Source organism: Mus pahari, chromosome 10 (genome assembly GCF_900095145.1).
Source record: "Mus pahari chromosome 10, PAHARI_EIJ_v1.1, whole genome shotgun sequence".
Lineage (NCBI taxonomy): Eukaryota > Metazoa > Chordata > Mammalia > Rodentia > Muridae > Mus > Mus pahari.
In genome coordinates, this window is record NC_034599.1 from 107,702,963 (window position 1) to 107,720,597 (window position 17,635).

Here is a 17,635-nt window from a genome sequence, read left to right on the forward strand (position 1 = left end):
TTTATTTATTTATTTATTTATTTATTATATGTAAGTACACTGTAGCTGTCTTCAGACACTCCAGAAGAGGGTGTCAGATCTTGTTACGGATGGTTGTGAGCTACCATGTGGTTGCTGGGATTTGAACTCCGGACCTTCGGAAGAGCAGTCGGGTTCTCTTACCCACTGAGCCATCTCACCAGCCCACCATCCCTCTTTTTATTTTTTTTGAGGCAGGGTCTCATGTAGCCTAAGCAGGTTTCAAACTCATAAAGTTGATGCCTTTTTCCAACTCATCATCTTTCTGCCTTCCAAGTCCTGAATTCTGGGATTATGGATGTGCACTACCATGCCTAGTTTTACTGAATTTTCTTTATTCATTAATCTGATTCTGATTCTTGAATTGGATTTCATATCTTGGCATTGTGGATAGATAATGCCGTGATGAACAACAGTGCAAATGCCTTTCAATGTACTGATCCAATTTAATATGTACATATGCATGTATGTATGTATGAATGAATGAATATATATAATGTCAAACTTCTGATGCATACTTATGGTTATTATTGCTCATAATGAATTATTAGAAATGATTTGTGGGCTGGAGAGATGGCTCAGTTGTTAAGAGCACTGACTGATCTTCCAGAGGTCCTGAGTTTAATTCCCAACAACCACATGGTGGTTTACAGCCATCTGTAATGGGATCCGATGCCCTCTTCTGGTGTGTGTGAAGACAGAGACCGTGTACTTGCATATAAAAAATAAATACATCTTAAAAAAAAAAAGATTTAAAAAAATAAATGATTTGTGAAAATAACTAGTATCCCGCTATGAAATATGGTAGTGAATGCTGTGAGGTACCTTCTGTTTTGGGACTAGGAGGTTGAGGTTTATAGTATATATAGCCTGACGTGAATTAGCTATGGAACCCAGGTTAGCCTCAAACTCTCAATCCCTAATCCTACTAAGTGCTAGGATTGCAGGTGTGCACCACCACTTCCGGTATGTGGTAAGGTTAGGTTTTTTTTCCCCTCAGCTTGATACAAGCTAGAGTCATCTAATAAAGAGGGAGCATTAACCAAAAAACACCTTTCATCTCCACTGGCTCTAGGCATGGACCATTTCCACTGGCACTAAGCCTGCATTTTGTGCACAGACATATGTGCAGGCAAAGTACTCACATACACACAAACACATAAAATACAAATATGATGTAGAAAACTATTGAGGAGAGGTCTCTTGTAGTCTATGTTGGTTTCAGACTTAATTTGTAGCTGAGGGTGACTTTGAACTCCTGTACCTTCTGCCTCTACTTACTAAGTACCGGATTGCAGACATGCTTCTCCATGCCAAGTTTATTTTGTGCTGGAAGGGAACTCAGGGCTTTGTGCATGTTAGGCAAGACTGCCCACTAAGTTACATCCCAGTTCTTAGACTTTCCTTATCTGCCAAGTTTAAATCATACACTTCCCTAACAGTAATATTTTTAAGGCTATTTCTTACTTTTGTCTGTTCCATAGTCCTTTTTTCTTGCCCAACTTACTGTCCCTTGTCTGTTCTCCCAACCTTGTGTCTCACGGTCAGTAATGGCTCTGCTGAGGACCTCAGTTCCCTGTCCTGATCAGTCCAGTAAGCCATATACCCTCCGCAGTGTAGGCATGACTCAGATCAGGCCATTGGGAGTTGTTCCCAGGTCAGGAGTGGTAGCATTCTCGTAGTCCCTGCCAAGGACAGATTTTAAGTTAGAAACCAACCTGAGCTACACAGTGAGACCTTTTCTCAAAAAGAAAAGATGGAGAGTACTGGAAAAGGAGCTCAGTGATTTAGAGAACCTCTGCCCTTGCTGGGAATCTGGGTTTGGTTCCCAGTACCCATGTTGGGTGGCTCACAGCAATGTGTAACTCCATGTCCAGAGAAGTCAGATTCTCTGGCCCCCCAGACACCTGAACTCATGAGCACTACCCTCAATTCATTCACATAATATTTAAAGTAAATATTTTTTTAAAACTCAAAAAGAGGTTGGTGGCTCTGTTATTATCCTTGCCTGCTGAGATTTTGGTATACTTTATAAGCCTGCCTCTACACTAGCCTTTACGCAAACAAAAGTATCTGTATATAACTGAAATTCTTCAGACTGAAGGCTTAGAGGGAGCCCTTCACACCTTACAGACTAATCTAGGCTGCTGTAAGTGTGGCACTTCCTGAAGCTGTGGCATCTGACTTTGTCACTCTGTCCCATGGAAGACAGCATTTAGAGCAGGATGGACAAGCTTTATCAAGGCAGCAGCAGCACTGGGAGAAGGGAGTCTGCTATGGAGTCTGTGTCCTCCATGGTGCAGCTGCCTGGCAGTCTTCTGTTGGATTACTGCTGTAGCTGACGCCAGTGAGGTGGCCTTCACATGGGGCTACGAAGTGTCCCTGGTCCACACTACAATTAAAACTGCCCTTTTTAAAAATGTATATATCTAGGTGAAGACGGAGCTGGGAAAACAAGCCTCATAAGAAGAATTCAGGGCATAGAGGAGTACAAGAAGGGAAGAGGACTGGAGTATCTGTACTTAAATGTGCACGACGAAGACAGGGATGGTGAGTGTCAACTCAGAGGGACTCTGCTGGTCCCCACCATAGTTTGGTTTTGTCCAATTTGTCATCGCTCAGTGGGAGTTCTAGAATGTCACTTGGGTCAGTGAATAGTTAGGTATAGACAACTATTGTGTTCTGTTGGTGTGAAGTTGAGTTTCAGATAGTACAGTTTTAAACTGTTAGTGTATTTACATGTGGCATGTTAGCCTTCCTGCCAGCCTTAAAAAACAATCTGAGTTTTGAAGTTCCCTTTCCTTAGTTTGGTGATTGTTTTGTCCACCGTTCCTCCCCCCTTTCCTCATTTCCTTCTGTAATTGTAATTGTCCCCACAGTTGCTCTCACTTGCTCAGCCCTGTTTTCATCCATACTCCTTTCTGAGTATGTACAGCTTTGTCTGTTGATGGTAAAATATAAACATGATATTTACTGTTTTGGCCTTGATTAAGGAGCAGGAAAAAGGAAGGAGGCTCTCATCCTGTAGCTGCCTGTTACATCATGTCAAGCCTTTCTGAACAGTCACACTTGACCCAAAGAGTAAACCTTCATCAATGCCAACAGACATCTCCTGTGTATAATTAAATGACTTAATAGTGCTGTTAAAAGAAACTGTGGATTCTTTTGTTTTGTTTGTCTGTTTGTTTGTTTTTTTGTAGATCAAACAAGATGTAATGTATGGATCTTAGATGGAGATCTTTACCACAAAGGGCTACTCAAGTTCTCTCTGGATGCCCTTTCTCTGAGGGACACTCTGGTCATGTTGGTTGTTGATATGTCAAAGCCTTGGACTGCTTTGGATTCCTTACAGAAATGGGCAAGTGTGGTGAGAGAACATGTCGACAAGCTGAAAATCCCCCCTGAAGAGATGAAGGAAATGGAGCAGAAGTGTGAGTGGCCAGAAAATGCTAATGTAGGCTCCCATTGAAATATCTTAGCAGGCTATAAAAACCAGACATGCTAATGTGGGCTTCCATTGAGATATCTTAGCTGACTATAAAAGCCATTTCAATTGTTTTCTCTACAAACAAGATTCAGTGAAGGAAATACAATATGACTACCATTTTGAAATTTAATTTGAATGATTTATAGAGGTTTATTATTTAATATACATAATGGTAAATTCTTTGGTAGAAGTATGTTTTACTCTTGTCAAATGACTATGTGTCTTCATTTTGAAGGTCATTTTTACTTGTAAAAATGTGAGCCTGCCTTCAGTTCATCATTTCCAGCATATTTGTGACTGTTAGCTTATTAACTTTAATGTGAAATGTGTATGAAAAGATATTAACATAATAAAAAGATGTTAAGTTGGTATTTACAGAGTTCATTAGAGTATGGGTGACTTTGCCTGTGCCATCATTTCCTCTCTTCCCCTCAGTCCATGCTTGTGCTAGAGCCATTGCTGTATGCTCTGCTTCACACTCTTGTGTGTGTTGCATATGAAATTTTATGTTATGTATATGTCTCTTTATTTGTTTGTTTTTGGAACAATGTCTCCCTTTGTACCTTAGGCTGGACTCAATTCTTTCCCCCTCCCTCCATGAGGAGATTATAGATGTGCCACCACACCTGACCGACTTAAAAGATTTTAATCTATAGTTTCCTGTCACTGATGATCACTGTCTGTGGGGTGGTTTTTCTCTCCAGTACCCCCAGTCTGTGCTTGTATTAGAGTCATGTGTGATTCCAGTTTACACTCTTGTGTCTGTTATGTATGAGTTTGTGTGGATGTGCCCATATAGATCCCATTAATTAATTAATTGATTGATTGATTGATCGACTTATTTATTTTGGTTTTTCAAGACAGTTTTTCTGTGTAGCCTTGGTTGTCCTGGAACTCACTCTGTAGACCAGACTGGCCTCGAACTCATAGTGATCCACCTGTCTCTGCCTCCTGAGTGCTGGGATCAAAGGCATACACCCACCACCTGTTGACCTCTTTATTTTAAATGTTGTGTGTATAGTGTAAGAAGTGTTCACGTGTGAGTGTAGGAACTTACAGAGTCCAGAAGAGAACTTTGGATTCCTGGAGCTAGAGTTACACTGTAGAGAAAGAATCTCTCTCTCTTTTTTTTTTTTTTTTTTTTTTTTTGTTTGTTTGTTTGTTTTTCAAGACAGGGTTTGAACTCCAGACCTTCAGAAGAGCAATCGGGTGCTCTTACCCACTGAGCCATCTCACCAGCCCGGAACTCACTCTTTAGACCAGACTGGCCTCGAACTCAGAAATTCGCCTGCCTCTGCCTCCCAAGTGCTGGGATTAAAGGCGTGTGCCACCACACCCTGTTGGAAGGAATCTCTTATAAGCACCATGTGTCAAAAAAGAAAAAAAAAAAAAAAACCAATGGGCAATGCGCTGAGTCTGGAAATACGGGCTCGGTCACTAGCAGGAAGAGAAAGAAGTCTGGGAAATAGTGAGAGACAAGAAAAATTTGCCTCTGAATGAGATGAGATGGAAATAAATCAGCAGATAGCTGAACTCAAGATAGAACAAAGAATGTCCACTCAGGAAGATATGACAAGACAGACACATGGTATCTGAGCACAGATAACAAGCCACATGGCAGAAAGTGGATTCGAATAAACAGGTTATTTTAAATTATGATCTAGTCAGAGAAGAACCTAGCTATATGGCCGAGATATTCATAAATGCATTTCAGTCTCAGTCTTATTTCTGGGAGCATGTAGCTGTAAGGAAGAAAGACTGAACGTCTACATTATACCAGTGTGAGCTGCCCATGGTGCTGAGAACCAAATTCTGCCAAGAGCCTAGCCATCTTCCCAGCCTATCCGCCTTGTATTTTGAGACAGGGTCTCTCACTGAACCTGGAGCTCACATAATTCAGCTGTAGCTGGCTGGTGAGCTACAGACATCTGGTTTTCTCTGCATCAGCAGTGCTTGGATTACGGTACTTACTACAGGGCCTAGCTCTTATGTGCGTGGTGGAGATGTGAACTCGGGTTCTTGTGCTTGCCAACAAGTACTTTTCCAGCTCCTGGCAGAAACTCCTAACCAGCAAGGAGTTGTGGACAGACCTGATTAGGATCTGTGTTCACACAGAGCATGCTAGCTCACCTCCAGTCCCAATACTCAGGAGGCTAAGCGAGGTGAATTCCAGGCTAGCCTGAACTACATAGGGAGAACCGCTCATAAGAGAAAGAAGTCACCAGCAGAGTGTGGTGGCTCTTGCCTATAACCTCAGCTCTCTGTAGGCTGAAGCAGGAGGATTTAAGGACAGTCTGAATTACTCCTGTCTCGGGTCATGCTAGGGATTCAGGTGCAGTCTCTCGTGCTCAGGTAGCACTAGGTTTTATTTATTTTATTTATGTTTATGGGTGTTTTGCATAAATGTCTGTCTGTGCACTATGAATATTTAATGCCCACGGAGACCAGAAGAGAGCATCAGGTTCCCTAGAACTGGAGTTACAGATGATTGTTAGACACCATGTGGGTGCTGGGAATTGAACCCAGGTCCTGTGGAAATAATCCTTAAGTTGTGGATTCTTTTTCTTCCATGTTTAGTTTTATGTAATTCCTTCCTTTAAAGAAGACAGAGGGCCAAAGCTGCAGGCTGTGTGTGTGTGTGTGTGTGTGTGTGTGTGTGTGTGTGCGTGAATGCAGTACACACATGTGAAGAGTGTATACAGGATACACACTTGACACAATAAATCATATTTTTTACTTGTGTGTGTGGATTCAGGTGCAATTACATGTGGAGGTCAGAGAACATTTGCAGGAGTTGGTTCTCTCCCTCTGTTTTGTGGGTCCCAGGTATGAAACTCAGTCATCAGGCTTGACAGCGGGGACCTTTACCACTGAGCCATCTCTCTGGCTGCCAAGGTCCTATATAACTAACTAACCCTATTCCGAACCCTACTGTGTAGAGCCATCAGTGTGGAATTATCTATACAATCAGTAATGTGTACCCTGTCGTTGTATACTTTTCTTTTGTATATGTAGCATTTCTAAAGTCATTTTTTGTTTCTTTTCCTATGTAAGATGGTTTCTAAGCCCAGAAAAAAAATAAATTTAAATTGTGGCGGAGATAAAGAAGGCTCGCATAGTCCCATTTCTAAACTCTGTTTCCTTTGACTCCCAGTGATTAGAGACTTCCAAGAGTACGTGGAGCCTGGGGAAGACTTCCCAGCTTCCCCTCAGCGGAGAACCACCGGTGCACAGGAGGACAGAGATGACAGTGTTGTCCTGCCCCTGGGTGCGGACACACTCACACACAACCTGGGCCTACCAGTGCTCGTAGTCTGTACAAAGGTTAGTTTGCTTCCTGACCTTGCAACTGTCTTGATTTTGGGGGTGTTAGTTTTTTCTAGATGTCTTGTTTTCTTTTGAGACAGGGTCTTGTGTTCACGGGCAATCATCTTTTATTTATTTATTTATTTTTTTGTTTGTTTTTTATGAGACAGGGTTTCTCTGTGTAGCCCTGGCTGTCCTGGAACTCACTCTGTAGACCAGGCTGGCCTCGAACTCAGAAATTCGCCAAGTGCTGGGATTAAAGGTGTGTGCCACCACTCCCGGCTCACGGGCAATCGTCTTACTCACTTTGCTCATGCCCTGGCCTCTGGATGATAGAACCATAAGTATGCACTACCACACTGAAGTGTTTGTGGTCTGAAACAGTTTCTATGAGAGAAAATAGCGTTTCGAATACATTGTTCGTGGTTGCACTTCATCTTCAGAGTTTCAGTTAGATCTCACTATATCGCTAGTTCCTTAGAAACCATTACAGGCGATCAGATAGCTGGCTTGTTATTATAGTTTGTTATTTCTTCTGTGTATGGTGTTTTGCTTGCCTGTCTGCCTGTGCACCATGTGCATCAGAGGCCAGAGCTGTGTCAGGTCTCCTGGAACTGGAGTTTTAGATGATTGTGAGCCACCATGTGGGTGCACTGGGATCTTCTGAGAGCAGTCAGTGCTCTTCCCTGCTGCCGCATCTCTCCAGCCCACAGAGGCTAGCCAGGAGCTCTGCTTCCTGTTTCCAGTGCTGTGATTAAACATGTGTCACCGCTGTGTGCAACTTAAATGAAAGGCTTTTCAGCATTACCTTTTATTATACTAGTTTCTTTTTCTTTTTTTATCCTTTTTGTTTTGTTTTGTTTTTTGAGGCAGGGTTTCTCTGTGTAGTCTCCCTGAATCCCTCTGCTTCCTCAGTGCTGCGATTAAAGGCACTCACCATCACCGCCACCAGCTTATTATACTTTTTATTTTAAAGCTGGAAATTATTTTCTTATTTATTTATTTAATGTACCCATGAGCTGTATCTGTGTATATGTCTGCATGCCAGAAGGGGGCATCAGATCCCAGTATAGATGGTTGTGAGCCAACATGTGGTTGTTGAGAATTGAACTTAGTACCTCTGAAACAGTAGCAGACAGTGCTCTTAACTGTTGAGCTGTCTCTTTCTCCTTGTACTAATTTCTTCATGTTATAAGAGATAAGAGTATTTTCAAGCCGGGCAGTGGTGGCGCATGCCTTTAATCCCAGCATTTGGGAGACAGAAGCAGGCAGATTTTTGAGTTTGAGGCCAGCCTAGTCTACAAAACAAAAAAAAAGAACATTTTCAGGTGAATGCAGCCCTTTCCCACTCTTGTAGCCCAGGATAGGACTGAGCCTAGAGCATTGCGTATGCTAGGCAAGCATTTTGGGTAACACTGTGTTCATAGTCCACAGCTGACTTTTAAACTCCTTGTATCACCCTTTATGTAATATTGATATCAACTTGTTATTTGTGTATTTATTAAAAGGTGCTGACAGAATCACTGTTTTCAAAAACCTGTTGACTTACGGACATGGTAGTGCATAGCCGAGTCCCAGCTCTCAGGAATCAGCAAGCTCATGGGCTCCAGACCAGCCTGTTACATAGCCAGACCTTACCTCATAGCTATAAAATACACAGAAATTTCTCTTAGCTTATTCTTTTACTGAATATATTTTATAATGAAAAGATAATTCTTTTAAGGCCTGATTTACCTGCCAAAGCCCATTTTCTTTCCCTTGGGTACTAAGTAATGTATTTTTAGTCCACCGTGGAGTAGCTGAGAAAGTTTCAGGACAGTAACTGTTCTATTCCATTCCCCTGAGACAGGGCCTTGGGTGTGCTAGGTAGATGTTCTGCCTTGAGCTGCACTCCTAGAACTAATGTAACCCTAAAGGCCTAAAATTATTCTTGGATTTTATACTGTTCAAAAGGTGCATATAATGAGATGAAGGGTCAAAAGTTTTTCATTTTTAGGGTAAAAATGATAAAAAGAAAAAACTAAAGACATGGCTTAAGTTTTAAATTTTACAAATTATCAGTAACTAAGGTGTGGAGTGGAAGTTTTTAAACAAGTGAGAACTTGGTATCTGCTTTGCAGTGGTGGGATGCGAGTGAGGTCTTTTCTGTAGAATTTCACATACCTGGGATCTGTGTGCTCTTCCACAGCTGCTTATCAGCAAGTTTGTCAGGGTTTTAAAACCACAACTTGGTTTATAAAAAACAATTCTGTCTTTAAAGGAAAAGCATTCAGTCTAAGGGGACCCAAGTCTTTAACAAATGAATCATAGATTAATAAAATTTGATGGTGTATGCTTTTAAACCCAGTATGCAGAAGACAGAGGCAGGCTGTGAGTTCAAGGCCAGCCTGGTCTACACAGTGAGTTCTAAAACAAACAGGGCTCCTCAGAGAAACCCTGTCCATGGGGTGGGGAGGAGAGTTAACTGAAATTACTATCTGGACCTCACAGCCAAAACCAGTCTCCCTGGGTCCCGTTCAGTCTTAAAAGGTGGTGGTGGCAGTGGTGGTGGTGGTGGTGATCACATGTATTTTGCGCATGTGTGAGCTTTTCTATGGAAGTGTGGAAGTCAGAGGACAGTTTGTGGGCAGTGGGCCTCTCCCTTCACTCTTTAGGACCTGGGATAGAATGCAGCATGTCAGACTTCCTGGCAGATGCCAGCCACCGAGCCACTTCACCACTGTCGTTCTTTAAACTGATGTCGTTGTCACACTGCTGTCCCTTTGAGGACACACATTCTTGGGGCTCTAATACTTTTTGTTTTGTTTTCTTTCCCTACATGTTCCCTGCAGTTTTCTAGCACTTATACAGTAGATGGTGTCTTAAGATTCTATGAGCTACAGTGCCCAGCAAGCCGAGCTCAGTTACCCCTTTCTATGGAGTGAGAGGATGCTGGGAATTAAACTCAGGAGCTCACACGTACTTTACCGCTGAGCTACATCCTCAGCCCCTTATTGAGGTTAAGAGCTCTAGTAAACTGCCATACCTTACCAAATAGTCCCAGTCAGTCAGCAGTACAATGAAGTGTCTTTAATCATTGAGATATTGCTCAGTGTTTTATAAAATGGGCAAGCAGATGTTCATGCTTATATAGGAAGTCTGTTCTATAATGTGTGTATGACAAATCTGTATCTGGCATTTGACCCCAATCTACTGTTGCATAGAATAATTAACAGTTTAAATGCTTATCTTTTGTTTGTTTTTGTTTTTGTTTTTTCGAGACAGCGTTTCTCTGCACAGCCCTGGCTGTTCTGGAACTCACTCTGTAGACCAGGCTGGCCTCGAACTCAGAAATCTGCCTGCCTCTGCCTCCCAAGTTCTGGGATTAAAGGCGTGCACCACCACTGCCCGGCTAATGCTTGTCTTTTTATATTCTGTATCTTCAGTTTGGAAGGGTTGCAGCGAAAATTACATGGATGTCATCATGTTTGAACACTGCATTGTCCTTAGTGTGTCTCTGCAGCAGGGCCCGTGGAGCCTCTGGCAGCCAGCCTCACACTGTCATGGTGGGGCCAGGTGGAAGGGAGAATTCCACCATGTTCCGTAGAGCTGGCATGGGTTAGGAGGCCAGCACTGTCAAGGATGTCTGTTGATATCGCAGGTCCTGCTCGTCTGTTGGCACAGTGTACCTGTGACTTGTTATGTTCTGCTGTCGGCTGAAGTGTTTGGTTGTTTACATCGTCCTATTGGACTTCAGTGTTTAAATTCAAGCTGTTGTAATGCCATCCAATGACTGCTTTATCTCCACAGTGTGATGCCATTAGTGTATTGGAGAAAGAGCATGACTACAGAGATGAACACTTCGATTTTATCCAGTCTCACATCCGCAAGTTCTGTTTACAGTGTATCCTTTCATGGAGTGCCCTACCGAGCAAAACAGTTATGATGGACTTAAAGAAATTCTGTGAACATGATTCTACCTCTCCCGTTTGCCAGGTCACTCACGTGTGGCATTCTGAAGTGTCGTTACTAGAATCTTAGGTTTGTTCTGTTCTCCCTCTGCTCTTTTGGAAACATGGGAGATGGAGATGGGGGTAAATGGGAGAAAACAGATTTATTCAATTCCAGTTCTGAAGAGATTTTCTCTCTCAAACCTTCACTTTGGGAGAAGGACTCAGGGGTACAAAAGACTTTTATGGGAGACACAAGGCATCCAGTGAGAGAATGAGCAAGAGACCCCCCCAGACTGAGTGGAGGCTGCTTGTTTTTCTCTGGAGTTTTGGTGTGTGTGTGTTTTCTTTTGAGACAGACCATGTAGCTTAGTCTAGCCTAGAACCTCCTGTTTCAGCCTCCAAGGATTGGGAGTCTAGGCTGCACCTCTACACTGAGCTCTGGGTAGGACCTTTTCAGAGTGGACATCTCCCTTTTGAAAGCCATCTGGGTTAGCATCTACATTTTTTTTTAAAACAGACACATTGCTGTTTTGAAGTCAGTTCATATGAGCTGAAGAGAAGAGAGGCATTACAGGAGCCTCTTTTTGTTTATAGTAGCACACTAAGGGATGGGTCACTAAACACTTGGGGAGAAGATTGCGAGGAGGGGTACGAGTAATGGCTCTTGCCTGCTCTGTTACAGTGTGAGGGCAAGGATTTAAATATTAATATTAATTTGCCATGTTTAAAGAATCGTGCTTAAGAAAAATGATTATCAGGTTGTGATGTTTTGAATGAACCTGTCCCACAAACTTGTGTGTTTGAACTCTTGGTTCCCAGTTGGGCATGTTGCTGCATGAGGGTTAGATGGTGTGACCATGTTGGAGGGCGTTTGTCACTCACTGGAGATGGCCTTTTGCAGGGCATAACCTGTAAGCTAAACACTTCGAGATTGACACAGGAGGCCCCTTTTAAATTACTATTACTTCATTTTTCAAGACAGGGTTTCTTTGTGTGGCCCTGGCTGTTCTGGAACTTGCTCTGTAGACCAGGTTGGTCTCAAACTCAAGAGATCCATCTGTCTCTGCCTCCCACGTGCTGGGACTAAAGGCAGTGCCACCACTGCCTGGCTGAGAGTCTTTTTTGGAGACAGGATCACATGTACACAGACTAGCCTCAAACTCTGTCTAGCTGAAGTTGGCGTTGAACTTGTGACCTCTGCTTCTCCTTGCCGAGTGCTGGGTAATTCAGAACTTCTTGCTAACTGTATCATCACATTAGATAGCCTGGACGCTTCCTCCTAAGCACTGTGTGGATATATATACTCATTATGCTGAAAATGTGGTCTCTGGTGCCTTTATGAATTTCATAGTTTTCCTGAATGAGATGGTTAGATGGTGCAGCGCTGATTTACACTTCAGTAAAAGAGAACAAGAACATAGACTTAGTTTATAAATACATCGTCCAGAAGCTGTACGGGTTCCCATACAAGATTCCTGCGGTGGTGGTGGAAAAGGATGCAGTGTTTATGTAAGTGTGCTCAACGTGCAGTTCATCCTGCACTGTTGCTCAGTGTCTGCGTTCGCCCTTGAGATGGCACTGGACGCCTGGGTCATGGGGATAGTTTGTCGCTCAGCTGTTACAGTAAATGATGACCAAATAGGGATTGTGGGTTTTACATTCTTTCTGGGAGGGGGCTGGTAGAGTGCTTCCCTTGCTAACATGTATTGGATCTCTGGGGCTGTACCTCAGTGGTAGAACACCCCACAGCATGCACAGAGCCCTAAGCGCTATCCCTAGTGCTGTGCTCCCTCAACTCCCCAAAAATGATCTATGGGTTAAATGAAAAAGTGATGGTGTAAATGTCTGATAGTTTTATGTGCATTTCTCTCCAGCCCAGCAGGTTGGGATAATGATAAGAAAATAGGAATATTACATGAAAATTTTCAGACTTTGAAAGTAGAAGATAATTTTGAAGACATCATAACCAAACCTCCTGTCCGAAAGGTAAGTCTTAAACTGGCCTTACTGTCTAGGCTGAAGCTGAGAGGGGGCGGCCTGTGATGTTAAGGGCACAGGGAGAAGATGTTCTCCATTGCTCAGAGGAGTTGCTTAGTGGCTCACACATACTCCTGTCGCCAGCCTTGGGCCTTGCATGTTTATCTTTGGAAACCACAGGGTGGCATGAGTGAGCATGGAGGTCTTGAGCAGTTAGAGTGGATGGAAGCTATGGACTTCAGAGACTACAGCTTTTCCCAGAGCAAGAAAGCATTACCACAAGATCCTCTCTACCATCGGGCCTTATTGTGGATCTTGACCATAGTCGCTGGTCACCTATATTGGCTCATAGCTATCTAAAACATTCTCATTTTGCTTTAGTCTTGACTAAGGTTTTATGGCTGTTAAACGTGTGTATCATGACTTTGTATTAAGCTGTATATACATAATGTTGAGTAGATAAATACAGACATAGCTGTTTCTGAAAGTAACATGAGTATTTACATGTAATCCTTCTCAGAGACGTAGCCCAGCATTTTCAGAAAGAATAATCCTGATGTAGTAGATATGGTGAGCCTTGTTGAACTGAATGAAGTGTTTACACTGTAGGCATCTGTCTTCTGTGTGCGGGTTGTCAGTGGTGAGGAAAGCTAGCTCAGTTACAAGTCAGTCAGCATGCTAGTTTGCTTAGCTATCTAGTAAAAGAAATACACACTTCAAAAAGAGGAAACCATACAACAATGTTGCCCTCCCTTTTTGTTTGTGTAGGCTTGTGTGTTGGTGTTGTGTATGTACACAGGAGCACAGTGGCCTACAGAGCTCAGGAGAGGGCACTGGATCTCTGGAGCTGAGTTACAGGGAGGTGTGAGCTCCACAGCGCTAGTGTTGGAAACCAAACTTGGGTCCTTTGCAAGATCCGTGCACATTCTTAACAGCTGAGCCATCTCCGGTCCCCTCTCGTCACCAGCCAGATTAAGCTTTACGCTGCCCTTTTCTTTCATTCATTGCACTTAGCACTGTTCAAGTACAAAGTGTCAGCTAGGAAGGAGGAGGCTGTGCGTACAGTAATAAGCTGACCCATAGCTGGGGCTGCTGGCACACACCTATAACCCCAGCCCTTTGGAAGCACAGCTGGGAGGCTCGCTGCATGTTTGAGGTCAGACTGATCTACATAAAGAGTTCCAAGCCAGCCTGGACTGCAGAGTGAGATCCTATCTTAAAACAATAACACAAGCTCTAATACATAGTTCATCCATCAAGTGGTAGTGAGTTTTCAGCTGTGGAAATAAGCAGGAGTGGAGGTAGACTAAGAAGACTGGGCCCTAGGGCAGCTTTTTTTTTTTTTTTAAAGATTTATTTATTTATTTTATGTGAGTACACTGTTGCTGTCTTCAGATACACCAGAAGAGGGCATCTGATCCCATTACAGATGGTTGTGAGCCACCATGTGGTTGCTGGGAATTGAACTCAGGACCTTTGGAAAAGCAGTCAGTGCTCTTAACTGCTGAGCCATCTCTCCAGCCCCTAGGGCAGCTTTTATAGGAGTGGCCACCCTGAGAGGAAGGGAGAGTGTCAGAGCCGGGCTGCAACTTAGTGGTAACACTCTTGTAGTGTGTGAGGTTCCAGATTTCACCCCCCATACCATACACAAAAAGAAGAGAGTGTTATGAAAGTGTACGTGCTCCAGTGAAGGAAAGCCCATAGAAGACAAGAGCTAAGGGGTGGGCAGGCGGGGAGGTGAGAGGCTGAGTTAAGAACCTGGGGGCTTTATCTAGGCTGCAGTGAGGTGAGCACTGATTGTAGAATTGGAACAGAGGATTGATGTAAACTGACTTAACCTTTGAAAGGCTCATAGCCCCTGTAGGGGAAGTGAACCACTCATCTGTGTGGTGCTTGCTGTTTCTTCTTATGAAGCTGGTAAAACATTTTGTTTTTATTTACGGGGAACCAGGGACATGTGGCATTCACCCACTGAGATATTCCTAACTCATTTATAACACTCCATTGCTGGATACCAAATTGAGTAGGCGTGGCTAAAAGTCCTGTGGCTCTAGGGTTGATAGAGGGATCATAAATAGCTTTCACCGTAAAGCTAACAGAATCATGTAGCCACACTAGGGTGTCTCTTATGTCTGTAGCGGGGAAGTTCTAGTTGTTGAAGTGTCTTTTGTTAGTCTAAGCCATACCATCATCAGTGATGGAGGTATTAGCAAATGTGTTCAGTGCACTCAAGGCATCCATCTTACTCCTTTCAGTTTGTGCATGAGAAGGAGATCATGGCAGAAGATGACCAGGTGTTTCTGATGAAGCTACAGGTAGGAAGCAGTGAGACTACTACATTAGAAGTAGTCTTAGTGGAATTCAGTGTGCAAAGATGCTTTCATTTGCCTTCAAGCCCTATGGTACTTATATAACTATCATATACTTACATTTTTATTACATTATGCATATGTTTGATGTGTTTGAAGTGAGAGTGAAATGTGCATGTAAGCCACAGCTCCTGTATTGTCCTCAGGCCATCAGGAGACACGGAAAAATGTCTCTACCCCTTTAACCATCATGCCACAGATGACTTTTAATTTTTAAAAAATTAAATCAGTTATATTTTAGATTTAGTTTATGTGTATGAATGTTTAATGTGTGTGTGCCTGGTGCCCAAAATGGTCAGAAGAGAGCTGTAGGATCTCCTAGAACTGAGTTTCGATGGTTGTGAGCTCTGTATGGGTGCTGGGAATTGAACACAGGTCCTCTGGAAGAGCAAGCAGTGCTCCTAACCATGGAGCCTTCTCTCCAGTCCCTAATTTATTTTGTTGACACAAAGTCTCACTGTGTAGCTCCAGCTGGCCTGGAACTCATTATGTAGACCAGGCTGGCTTGGAACTCACAGGGATCCACCTGCTTCTTCCTCTTTGGTGCTGGAGTTAAACGTGTGCATCACCATGCTTGGTCCATGGTTACTTTTTTTTTTTAATTATAAAGTAATCAGGTGCCCTCTGTTGTTGTGTTTTCCACTTTTTTTAAAGATTTACTTACTTATTTATATGAGTACGCTGTAGCTATCAGACACACTAGAAGAGGGCATCAGATATCATTACAGATGGTTGTGAGCCACAATGTGATTGCTGGGAATTGAACTCGGGACCTCTAGAAGAACAGTCAGTACTCTGAACCACTGAGCCATTTCTCTAGCTCCCATGGTGACTTTTTAAGCTAAAGTATATATATACATATATATATATATATATATATATATATATATATATATATATATATATACACACACACACACACATATATATGAAAGCTGTGGTTGGGTGGTGGTGGTGTATTCCTTTAATCTGAATACTTGGGAGGCAGAGGCAGATGGGTCTCTTCAGTTCAAAACCAGCCTGGTCTACAGAGTGAGTTTCAGGACAGTCAGGGCTATACAGAGAATAGTATTAATTCAATTTTAAAATTAAGTATTCATTTCAATTTTTTTTAGATTCATTTTATTTTATGTGTATGAATGTTCGCCTGAATACATGTATGAGTACTATATGTGTGCCTGGTGCCCAAGGGGGGTCAGAAGAGGACTGTAAGATCTCCTAGAACTCGAGTTTGGATGGTTTGAAGTACCTACCATATGGGTGCTGGGAATCGACCCAGGTCCTCTGGAAGAGCAAGCAGTGCTCCTGACTGCTGTCTTGAAAAAAAAAAAAAATGTTAAGCTGTATATATTTTCTTTAAAAAGACAGTAATGCAGACTATGAATGTCTAAACTATATTTTTTTTTTCCCCAGTCTCTTTTAGCAAAGCAACCTCCAACTGCAGCTGGAAGGCCTGTGGTCAGTATTATGTAGACGTTGACGAAACTATTAATGTTCAATACATGCTGTTGCAGTTCTCTTAATCACACACACACACACACACACACACACACACACGCATGCTTCAGTATAAACTTCCTTCAGTTGATCTTCTGGAATTGTGAGATGTTTTAGAGAGTCTTTCCTGCTTTTTAGAAGATTGAAATCATGTAAAGCTCTCCTCCTCAGTGTTTATTTTATAGCAGTCACTGTACACACTGTGTGTGTGTGTGTGTATGTGTGTACTTTCACAAACCCTCAGGACAGTCTTAGAAAGAGTGCTGTTGCATAGTAGCGCCATCCTGTCGCTGGGTCATGAGGACTTGGGAGGACATGACCTCCTGAGATCGGGCAGCCGGACCAGCTCTGGCTCCCCAGCTTGTGCCCAGGGCTTCCCTCATTACCCAGTGCGCCACTGTTTTCCCACCAGTGCAGTAACTGGTGTCTGAGTGGGCTGGGCCTGTGTGTTCTCTAGTGTGAGAGCAGGAGTATCAGCACTCACCAGTGAGTTGAGTGGTGGTGCAAAGCCCGTTGGGAGAGGGCGTGGTGTCAGAGCATTTGAATGTTATAAGGGTTTTAAAGTGTATTATGTTTGCTTTTCCCATTTTTACCTAGGATGCATCACCAAGAGTCCCTGGAGGCTCCCCTCGAACACCAAACAGATCTGTGTCATCCAATGTTGCCAGTGTGTCCCCCATCCCTGCTGGATCCAAAAAAATTGATCCAAACATGAAAGGTAGAGCTCTGTCCCTTGGGGAAATCGGGGCTGCGTATTATAATGAACACACTGGAATCCATTTAAATGTTTTCCTTCTCTGCTCATACTCTGTAAGCTTTGTTTTATAGATGCAAGCTCACAATCAGGCTGTAAACAGCACAGCATCTTCTCAGTACACAGCTCATGCCGAGAGCTCTCAGCTTCTCCTGTGGGAACCAATGGGGAAAGTAATTACGATAGTCAGTCTAGGTTAGTGTCTTAGTCAGGGTTTCTATTCCTGCACAAACATCATGACCAAGAAGCAAGTTGGGGAGGAAAGGGTTTATTTGGCTTACATTTCCATACTGCT

The 17,635-nt window shown here is 43.0% G+C and overlaps 1 protein-coding gene across 1 annotated transcript in view; it reads left to right on the plus strand.

Moving 5' to 3' along the window:
• The window catches only part of Dync1li1 (dynein cytoplasmic 1 light intermediate chain 1), a 39,146-nt gene that overhangs the window by 17,205 nt on the left and 4,306 nt on the right, over positions 1-17,635 (plus strand). Inside the window, exons 3-11 of the mRNA XM_021206158.2 lie at positions 2,452-2,568; positions 3,219-3,449; positions 6,660-6,829; positions 10,601-10,694; positions 12,117-12,252; positions 12,618-12,729; positions 14,976-15,035; positions 16,503-16,547; positions 17,184-17,304. Coding sequence (XP_021061817.1) covers positions 2,452-2,568; positions 3,219-3,449; positions 6,660-6,829; positions 10,601-10,694; positions 12,117-12,252; positions 12,618-12,729; positions 14,976-15,035; positions 16,503-16,547; positions 17,184-17,304 — 1,086 coding nt within the window. The remainder of the gene's footprint in view (positions 1-2,451; positions 2,569-3,218; positions 3,450-6,659; positions 6,830-10,600; positions 10,695-12,116; positions 12,253-12,617; positions 12,730-14,975; positions 15,036-16,502; positions 16,548-17,183; positions 17,305-17,635) is intronic.